Genomic DNA, 19,177 nt, shown 5'->3' with positions numbered 1-19,177 from the left:
ATAACCGCAGAATAAAGGCTGGTTGCCAAGGGAATCAACCGTGTGATTAGAGGGTTAGAACTTTCAGCCCTGCCTCTCGACCTCTGGAGACGGGAGGACTGGAGGCTGAATTAATCACCAGTGGCCAATCATTTATTAATAATCAATCATGTCTATGCAATGAATCCACCATTAAAAATTACTAATTAAAAGGGTTTTTGGAGCTAATGCGTGGTGAACAAGAACACATCTGTGTGCTGGAAGGGTGGTGCATTCCAGACTCCACAAGGACAGAAACCCCTGTGCTCAGGACCCTTCCAGACCTTGCCCTATGTACCCCTTCATCTGGCTGTGCATCTGTGTCCTTTAATATATCCTTTGCAATAAATCCATAATCATAAGCAAATTATCTCCTCAGTTTTGTGAGCTGTTCTAGCAAATTATTGAACTTGAGGACGGGAATGTGGGAATTTCCAGTTTGGACCTAAGTTGTGTGTAATCTGAGGACCCACAATTTGTGATTGGCGTCTGCAGTTGGGGGGCAGTCTTGTGGGACTAAGCCGTTTGTCTGTGGGATCTGAACTAACTCTAGACGATTAGTGTCAGAATTGAGTTAAATTTTAGAGCACTCAGTCAGTATGCACTGGGGAATTGGATAATTTGTTGGTGTGGAAAACCCCATGTGTTTCGTGTCAGAAGTGTTGTGTGTGAGACAGTATAGTAGAAAAAACGGTGATTTTTTTCCTTTATAATTAATGATAAAAATTGTATAACAAGTGAATGTAGAAAGAATAGACTTTGTAGTCAATGGTGTTTAAAAATCTGACTCATTCTATGGAGAAAATAATACTGGATCTTTACTTAAGGCAATATTACAAAGGTGGCTTCACATAGGTTAAAGATCTGAATATAAAAACAATAACAAATCAAAACAATGTCCCCAGAGACCCTCACTGAGGATTCTTCAGAGAGGTAGGAGAACTACAAATGTACAGTCATAGGAGCTAAGAGAGGAGAGTTTTAAGAAGGGGACTGATATGGTTTGGCTGTGTCCCCACCCAAATTTCATCTTGAATTCCCACGTGTTGTGGGAGGGACTGGTGGGAGGTAATTGAATCATGGGGACAGGTTTATCCTGTGCTGTTCTCATGATAGGAGGTCTCACGAGATCTGATGGTTATTATAAGGGGGAGTTTCCCTGCACAAGCTCTCTTCTCTTGTCTGTCACCATGTGAGACGTGCCTTTCACCTTCTGCCATGATTGTGAGGCTTCTCCAGCCACGTAGAATTGTAAGTCCAATAAACCCCTTTCTTTGGTAAATTGCCCCGTCTTGGGTATATCCTTACCAGCAGTGTGAAAACAGACTAATACAGGGACATTACCTGTTAAAAGAATTTCAGTGAGTACACGAGCTAATGAGGAACTGACAGATTGAGCTATTAGGACATCATGTTTGATTGCTTCAGAACATAGCGAGGCACCGTTTACTACAGATATACCTAAAGGATTATCTGCAGCATGTCGTGAAGTTTAAAATCCATAAATTGATCTCCACATTCATTCATAGCACTTGCTCTGTATTCCTCTCTTCCTGCAGGTCAGCGTAGGCCCTGAGTGGTGGATACTGTTGTCACCTAGACTGACCCCTGGGTACTCAGGCTTACCAATGATTTGAATTCCTAGAAGTTTATTTGGATTGTATTAGTTTCCCATTGCTGCTATAATAAGTTATTGCAAACTTAGTGTTTTAAAACAATACACACTTAGCGGCTGAAAACAACACCCCCTTAAAGTTCTGGAAGCCAGGCATCCAAAATGAGTCTTACAGGGCTTAAATCAAGGTGTCGGCAGGGCTGGTTTCTGGAGGCTCTGAGGGGAGAACCTATTTCCTTGACTTTTTCAGCTTCTAATGGCCTCTAGTTTTTTGCCTATGGCCTATTCCTCCATCTTCAAAGCACGTGACTCCAATCTCTGCTTCCATCATCACATCATCTTTTCTTCTTCTGCGTCATATCTCCCTTTACTTGCATCTTACAAGGACATTTTGATTGCACTTAGGGCCCCCCAGATAATGCAAGGTAACCTCCCCTTCTCAAGATCCTTAATCACATTTTCAAAGTCCCTTTTGCCATATAAGGTAACATTCACAGGTTCCAGAGATTAGGATGTAGAAATATTTGGGGGTCCATTATTTAGTCTACCACAGGGATAGAAATCAGAAATCAGGAGTAGAAGACAAAAGAGTAAGCATAGCTCATGGAGGATTTTGTTTCCATGTTCATGGTTTTAGGGATCTAGTGGTGGAGGTTGGGTGTGAGGAGCCCCTTCATTGCAGTGAGGACACAGCCCCTGCAGCTCTCTCTGGGATCTTAGGCCAATGTGGAATTTGGTGTGGGAAATAAAACAGTTCATGCTGGTTGGTCTTGATTCTGGATCTTGATCAGATGATCCTCTGCAAGTTCCTAAGCTCCATTAGAAGACGTTACAGAAGTTTCTGTCACAGCACAGTGTCACTCTCAACAGGCCTCTTTTGGAGTACTCCTCTTCCTGGCACTTATACTTACACATATGTGTTGAGTACATATGTTTGTCTCCTAAAAATGAAGAAGCCTGTTATAAATGCTGGAGGAGATTGCCTTAATAGTGACTTACTAAAACTCACCACCAAGAGGAATAGCACTTAACACTGGGTCTCTTTCCTTGGCTCCTGGGTTCATGTTCCCAATCGCCACTGTGACTGGCTCTGGATACCAAACCCTACACAGTGCGAAGTTGAAAATTATCCCTTCTTGCCCCCTCTTTTATTCCTTGCCTTACCTCCTAGCAGGACTAAATGATATTGAGTTCTTCATTCCAGGCACTAGCAAGAGTGATGGTTCTTTGCAGGCATTTTTGGAGTCTTCATGAGCCCCACTTACCCCTGAAATAGGCTGTTGTTGAACATAACTCATTTTCTTTTGCAATGCAAGTGCCTCGGCCTGCCATACACTTCCATCCTTCTGTGTATATGCAGGTATTACACTTCAGACCCATAACTGCAGGGTGGAGAGAATAGAATATTCAGGCTGGATCGTGGGACAATGGGAAAGTGAGTTTTCAGCATCAGTAAGAGGTTGCGTATTGACTATACTGTCCACTCACTCCATTAGCTGGTATTTGTGGAATTCTTGATTAATTTAGCTTTGTAAGTTAAGCTAGGAGGTGGACAAAAAAGATGAGACACAGCCTCTGTGACCTGAATAGGGTCCATTTATATTTGAAGGCAAGATAAACGTGAAATAATAAAAGAACAGCAAAGATAATATATAGTCAACCAGATAAATCCTGTGATGCAGATTAAGAGTATAGCAACAGGCAGATTACTGTGAGCTGGAAAAATAGGGGAATACTTTAGCTAAAGACTTGAGCGGGCTCTTGAGATGTAGGTTAAACTTGGGTAGGTGGGGGCAGGGGATGGGCAGAGAAGGTGTTCCAGATAGGTAGTCATAATGAGGGAGAACACAGAGGTAGGAATGAAAATGGCATGTTTAGAGTGCACTGACTGAGATTACACCCTCTGATAGCTCCATCTGGCTTGGTCTGGCCTTTCTCTTTTTTTCAGGGAATAATTGCAACCAGGCAGAGAGACTGATTTGGGAGTCCCTGTGACCAGGAAGTAAGAGGAGAGGAGATGCAGGGTAGGGAGATGACATTGGAACCTATGGGTAATTTAGATTTAAGAACTAAGTGATAGTGATGATGGGGAAAGAAAGTAGAGTATTTCAATCTTCATCTCAGACGTTCCAAGGTTATAGAATCAGAACTTATATGGAGCCCAGGAGAACTTGAGTGGTATTGATTTATGTCCAATTTTGGGAATGGTCTTGTGGCATCTCTTCATTCTGAATTCCATTCTCACTATTCCATCAAGAACTATCTTTTTGCTAACAACCTCTTAATGATAAATCCAATTGCCTTTGCGAAACCCTAAAATTTATTCATTTTCCCTTCACTCAACAATGTTGAATTAAAGTGGTAAGTGTGAACATCCTTCTCTTTTCCTCTTATTTAGAGGGAAAGGATGATGTTAGTTGCTGATTTTTGAGCATTTTCCACATTCTGGACATTTTTTAGGTGCTGGGAATGCAAAGATAAACAAGTGTTTACATACATGCTGGAGACACAGGCATTAAACAATCCCTCCAAATAAGTACAATTGTATTATAATATCAAGAAATAGTTAAACATGCAATGAGAGCATTTAAGAGGGAAGAACTAACGTATTTTAGAGAGCCAAGAAAGGTTTCTGTGGGGAGTGGGCTGTAAGGTGAGGCCTGATCGTAAATAAGAGTCAGCCATGTAAGTGGGTGGTGTGATGTGGGCAGAGTGAAGAACATTTCAGGCAGAGGGGATAGCAATGAAAAGAAGCTTGTCTGCTGAGGAACAAAAATGCTAAGGTAACTGGGGCACAGAATGGAGTGGGTTGTGCTATGAGACACGGCTGGGCAGGTGAGCAGAGATTCAACTTCCTGAGCCCTCCTAGGCCAAAGACATGAGTATGGTTTTTGATCCATGAGCAATGGGAATTTATTGAAAATTTTAAGCAAGGAAGTAATCTGATCCTATTTACATTTATCTAGCAGGTCAATATGGGACTTAAAAGGGGCAAACAGAAAACAATTTTATTCTTCTGCCCACTACCCATTTGAGTATTCTTTCTAAAGCTAGTTCTCCTAGTCCTGCAGGTAATTTCAGGCAAGGCTGCTAACTTGTCTATGTACTTTTAGAAAAAAAAAAAAAAAAAAGTCTTGCCATCACTTTTGGGCATAAGAATAATTTGGGTTCAGTAATTTATGCATCGAGTCCCATGCAATAATAATAAAATAGCTCTATTTCATTAAAAGCCCACATTTCTCACCAGCAACCCGCTCTCCCTGCATGCATGCCCATGCACACCCACCCACACGCACACACGTATGCACAGACACATAGCTCAGGCTTGCTTAGGTGTTTGTAATGGGCAGGAGAGGGTGGCTTTGACTTTTTCTCTATTTCTCTTCTTGGTTTTCTCCTACTCACCTCTGGCTTATAAGTGATAGTTTCTGACCCATTTCAGTTGGTGAGAGGGAGGGGGACAGGTAAAGGACAGGAAAGATTTCATCGGACTGGCTCTGGTGCCATCATCTTTTGTCCATGGTAGTTATTTAAAACCCAGTCTCTTGGACTTTGTGTTTAATAAAAGCTGACTCATTTTCTTGAGCCAGGAGAACTCATTTTCTTGAGTTCCTTGAGTCAGGGGAACATTTGTGGGTTCTTCAGGATTTCCCCAACAAAAATATTCAAGTCCACTACTGTATCGTGGGTGGTGTATTTCCTGCAGCTGGTGGTTATATTTTCTCTCAGCTGGAAGAAGCTAGTGGCCCACACCTTGCTAGAATACCTTGTTCCTCCAGACAGTCCTCTTGGATAGAACTTTAAACAGCTCAAGACTGAGTTGCTTGATATGGCATGGCCCAGGTCAGATCCAGGGGAATGTGTGCATATCCTCCCTGCTTGTATGTAATGCAGCTCAGCTGTCTCTTAGTTCCACCATTTCAGGGCTGTAGCCTCAGGCTCCCTCTCACCTTTAGGTTCCTCAAGCCCACTGTACCTTCCAAACACCGGGGGACACTATCAATTTCTCCCTGAAGCAACTTTCATGAGGCTTGTCTCTCTCACTGGAGTTGGAGCAGGCTGCGCAGTACACTGATAATGCCCTTCGAATAATTGTCTCTTTGGTCTTTAATCTCTGAGTATTTCCAACTTCAACATTTTAAAAATACATTATTTAAAAATAGATAATACGTTGATGTGACTAAATAGTAAGTAATAGAAAAAGAATGTTATGTAAAGTTGATCTCCCATTCTTGCCAGCTAGTTATCCAGTTTTCATCTGCCAAATAAAGGAAACCAGTTTTATTCATTTCTTTTATATCTTTTAGATTGATTTTCAGTATATTCAAGCAAATATAAATATGCACATGTATCTTTTTAACCCCTTTTCATAATTGGTAGTATACTATACATACTCTGCACTTTGATTTTTTGAATAATGTATACTAAATGTATCATGTTCCATTGTAGTGTACCATGCTTTAACCAGTCTCTTAAGAGAATTTAAGTTATTTGCATTTTTTGATATTATTTGCTGCAATAAATAATGCTGAACATATTTCATTTGTGTCGGAGTATATCTGTAACATAATTTCATACCAGCAGAATTGCTGGATTAAAAAGTAAACACTTTCTTAATTTTGATAGGTATTGCCGAATTGCCTGCCAGAGGAGATGTAACTATTTATTCTCTTGCTATCAATGCTTGGAAAATTCTTGTCTCACCACAACTGTAATACTCAAGTATTTTACGAAACTCCTGGATGTTGCCAATCTGATAGGTCTAAAATGGTATTTCAGTGTTCTTTTAATTTGCATTTTTCTTAGTATGAGTGAGATTGAGCACTTTTTATATGTTTAATAACCATTTTAATTTTCTTTTGTGTGAACTGTCTACACACTTTGCCCATTTTCTATTAGGTTGTTGGCCTTTTCCTTTTTGATTTTTTTAAAGGAGGCATTACATATCAGGGATATGAGCCATTTGTTTGTGATGTGAGTTACATTTTTTATTTTTGCCATGAGGAATATTTTGATTTTCATGCGTCAAATTTGTCAGTTTTTCTTTTAAGAGCTCTGGATTTTGAGTCATAGTTAGAAAGGCCTTTCTCATTTCTAAGCTTGTAACTAAACAGATTATGTCATATTTTCTTATAATTCTTTTATGGTTTATTATGTCTTACTAAGTGTCAAAAGGTAGCAAAATAGAAATATAAGGTAGAAATATAATCATATTTGAATCACATTTGATAGGTAGAAAGCGTAGGAATCATTCACTAATTTTTAGTGAGTGTTAAGGGAGAGGGAGATTTCAAGGGTGACTTCCAAGTGTAAGAGGTGTTTATTGATGAAAGACTAAAGCTCAGCATAGAAATCTGGCTAGGATATAAAACTGGGCATTTTCAGCATGTAGATTGTAATGGAAGCCGTGGAAGTGGATAAGTGGATATAGAAGAGGGTCTGACTGGATAGCATAAAGCCTTGAGGTATCCCAGTGTTTAATGATCAGTTAGAATAAAGAATCCTACGAAATACACTGAGAAGCAGCCAGAGGAAAGGAAAACGAGGAGAGTGTAGGAGAGAATAAAGGAGAAAAGTGTATTAAGAAAGTAAGGGACCAAAATGAGGTAAGTATGGATGAAAAGTCAATTAATACGAAATCAGAAATTTGCTGTCCTGTTTCCCTGCAATCAGTACATTTTCTTCCGGATTAGTATGTTGTATATGATCTCTCTGATATCCTGAAACTCAGATTGTACTGAGTCTTCAGGTCTGAGCTGGAGCATGTGAGTGAGACTTGGAGAGTAGAGGTTTAGAGAACAGCACCCCTAAGTTGCCTCCCTCCACCCGCATTGTTCAAACTTACCCTCTTTGAGGTAGAGAAAAGATAAGCTCACGAGGAGCAGTGTGTTCATTTTCCTCATTGGATGCTTGTTCGGGCGACGGAAGGTGTGCTGAGTGAGGTATTGGAAAGGACAGCCACTAGCTTGCTTTATAAAGCTTAGATGTTTGATCACAGCCAGTAAATAGAAAGAAGGGAGGAGTCCCTGATAAAGGCATGAGGCAGAACTGTCCTTTCCCCACTCCTTTCTCTTAAGGAGCCATAAGTCTGTACTAATGTGGAAAGTTCAGGCTGGTGAGCAGTGTCAGGGAATGCTTCTGGCTAAAGTTGAATTAGATTTCCACCCCTGACTCTTCATCCTCCCTCTGCCTTCCCTGCCCCGTATCTGTCTTCTCCCCACTTTTTTTTTTTTTTTTAAGAGACAAGGTCTCACTCTGTTGCCCAAGCTGGAGTGTAGGGGCTCATTGCAGCCTCAAACTTTTGGGTTTTTTTTTTTGAGACGGAGTCTCGCTCTGTCGCCCAGGCTGGAGTGCAGTGGCCAGATCTCAGCTCACTGCAAGCTTCGCCTCCTGGGTTTACGCCATTCTCCTGCCTCAGCCTCCCAAGTAGCTGGGACTACAGGCGCCCGCCACCTCGCCCGGCTAGTTTTTTATATTTTTTTTAGTAGAGACGGGGTTTCACTGGGTTAGCCAGGATGGTCTCGATCTCCTGACCTTGTGATCCGCCCGTCTCGGCCTCCCAAAGTGCTGGGATTACAGGCTTGAGCCACCGCGCCCGGCCACTTTTGGGTTTAAGCAATCCTCCTGCTTCAACCTCCATTGTAGCTGGGACTACAGTCTACTCACCCTTTTTTCTCTGTGTGTCTGCATGTGCGTGTGAGTGTAACTGATAAGGTTTGAATATTTGTCCCCTCCAAATCTCATGCTGAAATGTAATCCACAGCACAATGGGAGCTGTTTGGGTCATGGGGCCAGATCCCTCATGAATTGCTTGGTGCCATCCTCATTGTAATGAGTGAGTTCTTGCTCTTGTAGTTCAAGTGAGAGCTGGTTGTTTAAAAGTGTGGAACCTCCCCTTCCCTTCTCTCTCTTGTTCCCTTCTCTCTCTTGCTGCCATTCTTGCCATGTAATACACCAACTCCTTTTTTGCCTTTCACCATGATTGCAAACTCCCTGAGGCCCTCACCAGGAGCAGATGCCAGCACCATGCCTCCTGTTCAGCCTGCAGAACTGTGAGCTAATTAAATCTCTCTTCTTTACTAATTACCTAGTAATTAGTCTCTGGTATTTCTTTATAGCAAAGCAAAAATTCACTAACAGAAAATCGATACAAGTGGGGTGTTGCTATAAAGATACCTGAAAATGTTGAAGAAGCTTGGGAACTGGGTAATGGTCAGAGGTTGGAAGAGTTTGGAGGGCTTAGAAGACAGGAAAATGGGGGAATGTTGGAATTTCTTAGAGACTTGTTATGTGGTTGTGACCAAAATACTGATAGATATATGGATAGTAAAGGTCAGGCTGCGGAGATCTCAGATAAAAATGAGGAAGCTATTTGGAACTGGAGCAAAGGTCACCTTTGCTATGCCTTAGCAAAGAACTTGGCTGCATTGTATCCATGCCCTGGGAATTTGTGGAAGATTGAACTTAAGAATGATGACCTAGGGTATCTGGCAGAAGAAATTTCTAAGCAGTAAAGTGTTCAGGATGTGATATGGCTGCTTCTAACAGCCCACAGTTATGTATGGGAGGAAAGAAATAACTTAAAGTTGGAACTTACATTTAAAAGATAAGTAGAGGCTGGGTGCAGTGGCTTAAGCCTGTAATCCCTGCACTTTGGAGGCCAAGGAGGGCGGATCACAAGGTCAAGAGATTGAGACCATTCTGGTCAATATGGTGAAACCCCATCTCTACTAAAAATACAAAAATTAGCTGGGCGTGGTGGTGCATGCCTGTAGTCCCAGCTCCTCGGGAGGCTGAAGCAGGAGAATCGCTTGAACCCAGGAGGCGGATGTTGCAGTGAGCTGAGATCACACCACTGCACTCCAGCCTGGTGACAGAGCAAAACTCAGTCAAAAGAAAAAAAAAAAAAAAAAAAAAAGTGGAGCATAAAAATTTGGAAAATTCACATGTGGCAAAGAAGGAATGAATGTTTTCAGGAGAGGAATTCAAGTGGCCTATGGAGGAACTACTTGCCAGATGTATTTGCATGACTAAAAGGGAGCCAAGAGCTATTATCCAATTATACATTATTACATAATAATACCTTTTATTGGATAATAGCTCTTGGCTAATAAAATCCAAGACAATGGGAAAAAGGCCATGAAGGCATTTCAGAAATCTTCAAGGCAGCTCCTCCTATCACAAGCTCAGAGGCCTAGGAGGAAAGAATGTTTTCAGGGGCCAGGCCCAGGGCCCTTCCGCCCTGTGCAGCCTTGGAACACTGCTCTCACACCCTGGCCACTCCAGCTCCAGCTTCAGCTCAAAGGGGCTCAGGTACAGCTTGGACCATTGCTCTGAAGGGTGCAAGCCATAAGCTTTGGCAGCTTCCACATGGTACTAAGCCTGCAGGTGTGCAGAATGCAAGATTGAAGGAGGCTTGGCAGCTTCCACCTCAATTTCAGAGCATGTATGGAAAAGCCTGGGTGCTCAGGAAGAAGCCTGCTTCAAGGGTACAGCCCCCACAGAGAGGCTCTACTAGGACAGTGCCAAGAGAAAATGTGGTATTGGAGCCCCGACAAGAGTCTCGACTGGGGAGCAGGCTAGTGGAGCTGTGGAAAGGGGCCACCACCCTCCAGATCCCAGAATGGTAGAGCCACTGGCAGCTTGCATCTTGAGCCTGGAAAAGCCACAGCTACTCAACTCCAATCTGTGAGAATAGCCACAGAGTCTGCACCCTGCACAACCATAGAGGCAGAGCTTCCCAAAGCCTTAGAAACCCACCTCTCACACTAGCATGCCCAGGATGTGGACATGGATCCAAGGGAGATTATTCTGGAACTTTAAGATTTAATGACTGCCTTGCTGGATTTCAGACTTGGATAGGCCTCTTGTCCTTTTCTTTTGGCTGATTTTTCCCTTTTGGAATGGAAATGTTTACTCAATGCCTCTACTACCATTGCATCTTAGAAGTAAATAGCTCGTGTGTGATTTTATAAGCTCATAGGTTGAAGGAAATTGCTTTGAGAATCAGATGAGACTTTGGACTTTAGATTTTTGAGTGATGCTGGAACAAATTAACACTTTGGGAAACTGGTGGGAATAGATGATTGTATTTTACAGTGTGAGAAGGACATGAGATTTGAGGGACCAGGGACAGAATGATATGGTTTGGATGTTTGTCCCTTACAAATCTCATGTTGAAGTGTGATTCCCGATGTTAGAGGTGGGGCCTGGTAGGAGGCGTTGGGTCATGGGAGAGGATCCCTCATGAATGGCTTGATGTTGACCTTGTGGTAATAAGTGAATTCTTACTCTATGAGTTCATGTGAGGCCCAGTTGTTTAAGAGAGCCTGGAACCTCCCCTCCCTTTCTCCAGCTCCCTTTCTTGCCCTGTGATGTGCTGGCACCCCCTTTGCCTTCTTCCATGATTATAAGCTTTCTGAGGCTTCTCCGGAAGTGGATGCTGGCACTATGTTTCATTACAGCCTGCAGAACCATGAGCCAAAATAAAAGCTCTTTTCTTTATAAATTAACTAGCCTCAGGTATTTCTTTATAGCAATGCAAAATGGCCTAATACAGCAATACTATCAGATTTCTGGTTCCGTAGAAATTTCTTATGCATACTAAGTGAAAGAGTGTCTATTCGTCATTAGGATAATGACTTATAAAATGGGATGACGTATGAATCTCAGAATTCAAAGATTTCTAGAGAGTTGTATGTAATATGTAGGTATACTGATACAGCTTACTCCAATACTGAAAAATTTTTCCCCAGTTTAAGGCTTGGACAAGGGTTGTTTTTTCTTTTTCTTTTTCTTTGAGACAGAGTTTCACTCTTTTCGCCCGGGCTGGAGTGAAGTGGTGCGATCTTGACTCACTGCAACTTCCACCCACTGGGTTCAAGCGATTTTCCTGCCTCAGCCTCCTCAGTAGCTGGGATTATAGGTGCCTGCCACCACACCCAGCTAATTTTTGTATTGTTAGTACAGACGGGATTTCGTCATGTTGGCCAGGCTTGTCTCGAACACCTGACCTCAGGTGATCCACCCGCCTCGGCCTCCCAAAGTGCTAGGATTACAGGCATGAGCTACCACGCCCTGCCAAGGGTTTTTTTTTCTCCTAAGCATCCACACCACAATTCCCCTACGCTTCTAACCTTCAGCATTGTCATCTTCACTCCTTGGAAACCTTGAATATTTCCTATGCCTGGGTGCTGGGAATATCTAGATAGGCTCTTGGAGGTTCCCAGCAAATCTCTTGGATATTAGAAGTTTAGGGATGCAGGAAGAGATGCAAGAAGGGCTTCTCCAGAGACATTTTGGGTGAGGTCCTTCTTGGGATCTCCACGCATTTTCTGGATATTTTCTTAACGTTAGCTCTTTTAGTATTAGAGCTAGAACTGTGTCTCAGCTATTCTCAGGTATGTCTCAAATAATGTCCTTGCTGTTTACTCTTTAGGGAAACAGTCCATTTCTAACCTCATCCCATATCCTTCAATTTTATTTAGAAAAAACCTTCTGGAATAAGATTTCTTGGTTTTTGCCCCTTAAACATCTCAGTCTTCTTGGTAAAATGTAATCCTTTCAACTGCTGTCTCCAAGGTCACTCCTACCCCCTCCTCATTCCAGTTGTGGCCATTATCTCATTGTTCTCCTTGCCCAGGTGCCCTTGTCGGTGTGTGGCACCCGCTGGATGAAGCCTTTGACATCTACCCTAGCTAACAGATCTGGATTTCATTTCAAAATAACCATCATTAAGATCTTTCCTGTTTCCACCTCAGCCATGTCCTTCTTCTTGGGTATTTGGTACTTGGCACTTTCTAGGATCTTAATATGAATTACCTACCTTTCCTCCTTTCATATCCTTTATTTTACAGAAACCCCGTGAGATATGTACAATTGTCTCATTTTTGCAGATGAGATAAGCTCAGAATGGTTCAGTAACTTACTCAAGGCCACACAGCTAGCAGGTAGCAGAGGGTTTGAACCCATGACGGTGTACAGCAAACTTGTATTTGAGATAAAAGGAGATGTCCTTTCTAGGAGTCATCACTGAGGCAGATGAGTGTGCTTTTTGCTATATTTCCCAACCTTTGGAGTCCTTTGTTATTGATTTCCTGTAACTGCACCATAGTAAATGAGAAATTCAATTCTGTAATCTTTGGCTTAAGTGCTATGCATTGGTTTGCTATTGCTACTATAAATAAATCAGACATTTAGTGGTTTAAAACAACACAAATTTATTCTCCTAAAATATTGGAGGCCAGAAGTCTGATGGGGCTAAAAGCAAAGTATCAACAGAGTTGGTTCTTTCTGTAGGCTCTGAACAGAGAATCTGTTTCCTTGACTTTTTCAGCTTCTAGTGGCCTCATGTATTCCTTGGCTTATTGCCCGTTCCTCCATCTTCAAAGCATATCGCTCCAATCTCTGCTTTCATCATCACATTGCCTATTTTTCTTCCATAATCAAATTCTCTACTTCCTTCTTATAAGGACATTTGTGATTGCATTTAGGGTCACTGAGATAATGCAAGATAACCTCCCCAACTCAAGATTCTTAAATTAATCAGAACTTCAGAGCCCTTTTTGTATATAAGATAACATTCACAGGTTTCAGAAATTAAGATGTAAAAATCCTTGGGGGTCATTATTTAGCCTAATACATATTCTCAGAGGCGCAATCATTGCACCATCCCCTTTAGCCCTTCTGTTACCCATCAGCAATCACTTCCAGTAAGATATGTCTTTCTTTGCCTGGCTTTCTTGCCCATCTACATTCCTATTATCCCTTTATTTGGGCCATAGCAAACACCTGCTCTTCTAACAGTCTGTTGGGTTGTTTGACAAATCTATGCTTTGATATTTTGTGTTCTCTTGGCACCCTCCCCAAATCCCTTCTTCATTTAGCTAACTCTTCACTCGCTTTCAAAGTCCTGCTCTTCCACTCCCTCTTCAAGGAAGCCTTACCTGATCAGGTAGTTTAATTTGAAAGCCTGTCCTTTAAGCCTCTATGGCCAGCTGTGGTTGATGTATGTGTGGTCTTTTAAACTAGATGCCAAGTTCTGTGAGGTCATCAATTAGTATCTTAGACTAATGGAGAGTCTAGCACTTAGTATGTGATCAATGATGGTTCCTTGAATAACAAAGTTGATAAATTGATAAGTGGAAATTATAGGGACAGAGACTTCAGCTCATCTTTGGGGAGAATTTTATAATAAATTGAACAAAAGATACAATGGAGGCCTTTGGGTAGTAAGTTTTTAGTAGCTGGAGGATTAGAGTGAGCATTGTCCTGGGAATGCTGTGGGGAACTCAGGTAGGGTGGCTTGGTTCTGGGGATTGTAAGTGGCTATGGGATTTTATGATTCTGTGATATTAGGTAAATAGCCCAAGAATGATCATATGGGGAGAACAGCCAGCACCTTCCACAGGGAGCTGGACATGACAAAGCTCTCAGGATGTTTGTTTTGCACCTCTGTGCCTACTGGGCATGGTTGCTCAGGTTTGTCCAGTTATAGATAACTTCTGGAAACAGAGCGAGGCAGAGTGGTTGACTGAGAGATGAAGTGATGCTGGGGGAGAGCATGCTTATTGATGTACTTGAAGACATAGCAATGGAAACTATTCAAAATGAAACAAAGAAAAAACTGGGAAAAAAATGAATGGCGCATTGGTGAACTGCAGAACAATTTCAAAAGGAATAATACACATGTAATTAGAAAAAAAGGAAAGAAGGGGAAGAACAGAAAAAATATTTGAAGAGATAATGGCCCAAGTTCTTCCAAATTTGAGGAAAACAATAAGCCCACAGATTTAAGAAGTTTAAAAACCCCAAACACAAGATACATGAAGAAAACTACACCAAGGCACATCATAACCTAGTTACTTGAAACAGTGATGAAAAGAAAAATCTTAATATCATCCAGAGGGAAAGGCACATTACATACAGTGGAATGAAGATGACAACAAATTTCTTGTTGAAACAATGCTAGTCAGAAGACAAAAAAGCAACATCTTCAAAGTATTGGAAAAAAAAAAAAAAAAAAAAGACCTGTAAGCCTAGAATTCTTTACCCAGAGAAAATATCTTTAAAAAAATGAGGGTAAAATAAAGACTTTTACTAATATGAAATCCAAAGGAAATTCATCATCAGTAGACCCGTTCTATAAGAAATGTTAACAGATGTCTTTCAAGAAGAAAGAAAATGATATCAGACTGAAATCTGGATCTATGCAAAAGAATGAATAGCATCAGAAACAGTAACTACATGGAAAAGTATAACAACTGTTTCTTAGTTTTAAATCTCTTTGACAGAATGTTAAATTTTCAAAACAAAAAATAATGAGGAATTATAACATTTCTTAATATGTTTAAGTAAAATATGACAACAGTAGCACAAGGGCCAGGAGAAGAGAAATGGAAGTTGAACATTGTAATGTTCTTTTACCATATTTATGATGATTAATATAACTTGAAGCTTACTAAAAAAGATACCTATAATTTGTTTTACTTAGATATGGTAAGGCATGCAGATATAAAAATTACTATCATGAAGAAAGATTTTGCTCATAGTTACCAAGAAGCAGGAGGCACAGAACACTATGCAGGGGGTGCACATAGAGGGGCACATAGATAAGCACCAGGACTGGTCAGGAGACGAAGTGAGGGGAAAACATCGACAGGAGCCTGTATTGTTGTTTCTGTGGGAAAGGCAATTCAGGGCAGGAAAGTAGGCTTGGGATTGGCTAGTTTGCATCATTTTAGCAGGTTCTGAAGTGTAAGGGCTGTCTCTAGCTGTCTGGTACCTGGCCCTTCGGTGATTAGGGCAGGGAAATGGTGAATCAGAGTATAAGAGGTTGATAAAGGAGGTGGTTGGGGTTATGAGCTTTGGATTGGTTGGTTTTTGTATGAAAGGTGTAACTCATAGACAAGTTGTTTACTATCTCTAGACATTGGTTTGCTCTGACAGGATAATCTGTCTAGGATCAGTTAGGCCCACAGAGGTCAAAACGTCAGTAAATACAGAAAATAAAAACATAATTAATACAAAGGCAGGCTGTGGTAAGTTAAACCCTATGTTTTATAAAACTTAAAACAACCACTAAAATATAACAACAAAGAGTTATACTTAATAATCCAATGAAGGAAATAAAATGGAATCATTAGAAATAATCAATACAAAAGAAACTATTAAAAGAAGAAAAAGAGAACAAAACAAAAGTACAAATAGAAAATGAACAGTTAGATGATAGATTTAAATCCAACAATAGCAATAATCACATTAAATATAAATAGTCTAAATACTCCAATTAAAAGACAGAGTTTTTCTGATTGGATAAAAGCACAAGAACCAACAATAAAGTGCTTGTAAGAAACACACTTTAAATATAAACAGATAGATTCAAGAGTATTTACTACAATGATGAATAAAAAAGAAGGGTTAAATATTTATTAAACATCCATCACTCGAAACCATATGCCAGTCGGAGCTCTCCTGTATGGGGTGTCTTTTGACCCCTGTTGGAAGGTCTCTCCCAGTCAGGAGGCACGGGGGTCAGGGACCCACTTGAGGAGGCAGTCTGTCAGCAGCGCGTGAGTGCTGTTCTGGGAGAATCCTCCTTGTCAGGATCAGCTGCTCTCTTCAGAGTTGGCAGGTAGGAAAGTTTAAGTCCACTGAAGTTGTGCCCACCACTGCCCCTTCCCCCAGGGAAGATAGACGTTTTATCTGTAAGCTCCTGACTGGGGCTGCTGCCATTTTTACAGAGATGCCTTGCCCAGTGAGGAGGAATCTAGAGAAGCAATCTGGCTACAGCTGCTTTGCCATGCTATGGTGAATTCTGTCCAGTCCAAACCTCCTAGCCTTCTTAGTACTGTCAGAGGAAAACTGCCTAGTAAGGCCTTAGTAATGGCAGACGCCTCTCCCCCAACCAAGCTCAATCATCCCAGGTCGACTTCAACTGCTGTGCTGGCAGTGAGAATTTCAAGTCAGTGGTTCTTAGCTTGCTGGGTTCTGTGGGAGTGGGACTCACTGAGCGAGACCACTGGGCTCCCTGGCTTCAGCCGTCTTTCCACAGGAGTGAACAGTTCTGTCTTGCTGGGGTTCCAGATACCACTGGGGTATGAAAAATACCGCTGCGTCTAGCTCTGTGTCTGCCCAAACAGTCGCCCAGTATTGTGTTTGAAACCCAGGGCCTTGGTGGTGTAGGCACATGAAGGAATCTCCTGATCTGTGGATTGCAAAAACCGTGGGAAAAGCATAGTATCTGGGCTGGGTACCATAGTCCCTCGCGACTCTCCTTGGCTAAGGGAGGAAGGTCCCCTGGCTCCTTGCACTTCCTGGGTGAAGTGATGCTCTACCCTGCTTCTGCTCACCCTCCGTGAGCTGCACCCACTGCCTAACCAGTCCCAGTGAGATGAACTGGCTACCCCAGTTGAAAATGCTGAAATCACCCCCCCTTCCGTGTTGGTCTCACTGAGAGCTGCAGACTGGAGCTGTTCCTATTTGGCCATCTTGCCACATTCCCCCATGGCTGCTTGACAAATATTTCTAAGGCTCATTTTCCTTATATGAGAAATGAGAATGATAATAGTAACTACCTCATAAGATTTTTATGAGGATGAATTGAGATAATGCATGAAATTTCTTGGCATAGAGTAACTACTCAACCAATATTTGATATTATCTAGTCATTAAATCATCAAAAATGATGCTGACATTTCTGTGAGAGCATTCTGTAAAAGAAAAAAGTTAACGATTCAAGGAATTGAAAGAAATCTTTGGAACTTCAGTGGTTGGTGTTATTATGTATCCTACATGAACACAAAATTCGGGCTGCTTTCATTTTGGAATTTTCATGTAACACAAGCTAGTAAAAGTTCCCAGCATGAGACTCCTTCCACTAGAGAAAAGAAGAAGGAAAAGTAAAGGGGACTTTGTCTTTCACCTTAGGTACCAGCTCAGCCACAGGTGGGTAGAGCATCAGGTGGGTTCTTGGGGTCCCTGATTCCAGGACTTGGCTCATGGATGGCATTGCTGGACCTGCCTTGGGCCAGAGGGGAGACCAGTGCCCTAAATGGTGAGTCCCAGGCCAGGCAGCATTCACGAGCTGACCGAAGAGCTCTTGGGCCTTAAGGGAACATGGATGGTAGCTGGCAGTACTCACTGTGGGTCTGTAGTGTTGGTGGCAATGGGAAAAGGCTCCTCTGCTTTTGGAAAGGGGAAGGAAGAGTTTGAAGCACTGCATCTTGTGGTTTGAGTGACAGGTTAGCTGCAGGACAATAGAATACCAGGTAGACTTCGAAAACTTTTTGACTCTAGTCCCTGGCTCCTGAATGGCACCTCTGCCCCCATGTGTGGCTTGGGGGAACTTGCCACCCTGAAGGGAACACAGGCCTGGATGGTTTTGCCACCTGCTGATTGTAGAGGCCCAGGGCCTTGAGTGAACATAGGCTGTGGCACGGAGTGGTTACAGCAGGCCTTGGACAAGACCCTGTGCTGTGCTAACTTCAGGTCTGACTCAGCTCAGTCTTTTGTCAGTGGCCACAAAGGTGCTTGTGTCACTCCATCCCCAGCTCTAGGTGACTCAGAACACATAGAGACTTTGTATGTTTAGGAGAAAGTAAGGGAAGAGAACAAGAGTCTCTGCCCAGTAATAAAGAGAATTCTTCTGGGTCTTATCCAAGACCATCAAGGCAGAACCTCTGCGAGTCTGCAAAAACTAAAGTAGTACTGGCTTGGGATGCCTCCTAAAGCAGATACAGCTTAGATAACAACATCCAAGTTCTTTCCAATATCTGGAAAGCTTTCACAAGAAGGACAGGTGCAAACCAGCCCAGACTGAGAAGACTACAATAAATACCTAACTCTTCAATGCCCAGACACAAATGAACATCTACAAGCGTTAAGGCCATCCAGGAAAACATGACCTCATCAAATGAGCTAAGTAAGAAACTAAGGACCAATCCTGGAGAAACAGAGTTATGTGACCTTTCGTACAGAGAATGTAAAATAGCTTTTTTGAAGAAACTCAAAGAAATTCAAGACAGCACAGAGAAGAAGTTCAGAATTCTATCAGACAAATTTAACAGAGGGATTGAAATAATTAAACAGAATCAAGTGGAAATACTGGAGCTGAAAAATGCAACTGGTATACTGTAGAATGTATCAGAGTCTCTTAATAGCAGAACTGATCAAGCAGAAGAAAGAATTAGTGAGCTGAAGACAGACAGGCTAATTGAAAGTACACGGTAAGAGGACATAAAAGAAAAAAGGATGAAAAACAATGAAGCATGCCTAAGGGATCTAGAAAACAGCCCCAAAAGGGCAAATCTAAGAATTATTGGGCTTAAAGAGGAGGTACAGGAAGAGATGGGGTAGAAAGTTTATTCAAGGGATAATAACAGAGAATTTCCCAAACCTAGAGAAAGATGTAAATATCCAAGCCCAGGAAGATTATAGAACACCGAACAGATTTAACCCAAAGAAGACTACCTCAAGGCATTTCATAATCAAGCTGCCAAAGGTTAAGGATAAAGAAAGAATCCAAAAAGCAGCAAGAAAATAAAG

The 19,177-nt window shown here is 41.8% G+C and overlaps 2 protein-coding genes across 5 annotated transcripts in view; one reads left to right on the top strand and one right to left on the bottom strand.

The window, feature by feature from the left end:
- The window catches only part of PATE2 (prostate and testis expressed 2), a 100,964-nt gene that overhangs the window by 20,017 nt on the left and 61,770 nt on the right, over positions 1-19,177 (top strand). The gene's annotated exons all lie outside the window — the stretch shown is intronic.
- PATE4 (prostate and testis expressed 4) lies at positions 813-7,574 on the bottom strand. The gene is made up of 3 exons (XM_017892351.1): positions 7,479-7,574; positions 2,899-3,015; positions 813-2,574 (listed from the first exon to the last, which is right to left on the bottom strand). The coding sequence occupies exons 1-3, from the start codon at positions 7,534-7,536 to the stop codon at positions 2,453-2,455; spliced, it is 297 nt and encodes a 98-aa protein (XP_017747840.1). The 5' UTR covers positions 7,537-7,574; the 3' UTR covers positions 813-2,452.

This window comes from Rhinopithecus bieti, unplaced genomic scaffold (assembly GCF_001698545.2).
Source record: "Rhinopithecus bieti isolate Rb0 unplaced genomic scaffold, ASM169854v2 scaffold_20150, whole genome shotgun sequence".
NCBI lineage: Eukaryota > Metazoa > Chordata > Mammalia > Primates > Cercopithecidae > Rhinopithecus > Rhinopithecus bieti.
The sequence above is the reverse complement of the archived record's forward strand: the minus strand, read 5'-3'. Positions and strand labels throughout refer to the sequence as shown.

Excerpts from the sequence above, each read along its gene's own strand:
- PATE4 (XM_017892351.1), bottom strand. The coding sequence starts at position 7,536 with ATGAGGAAAATGAACACACTGCTCCTCGTGAGCTTATCTTTTCTCTAC. Across the intron at positions 3,016-7,478 it reads TTTTCTCTACCTCAAAGAGG|TTATGGGTCTGAAGTGTAAT; the intron begins GTAAGTTTGAAC and ends TCCACCCTGCAG. Across the intron at positions 2,575-2,898 it reads AACAACAGCCTATTTCAGGG|GAGACAAACATATGTACTCA; the intron begins GTAAGTGGGGCT and ends CTTCATTTTTAG.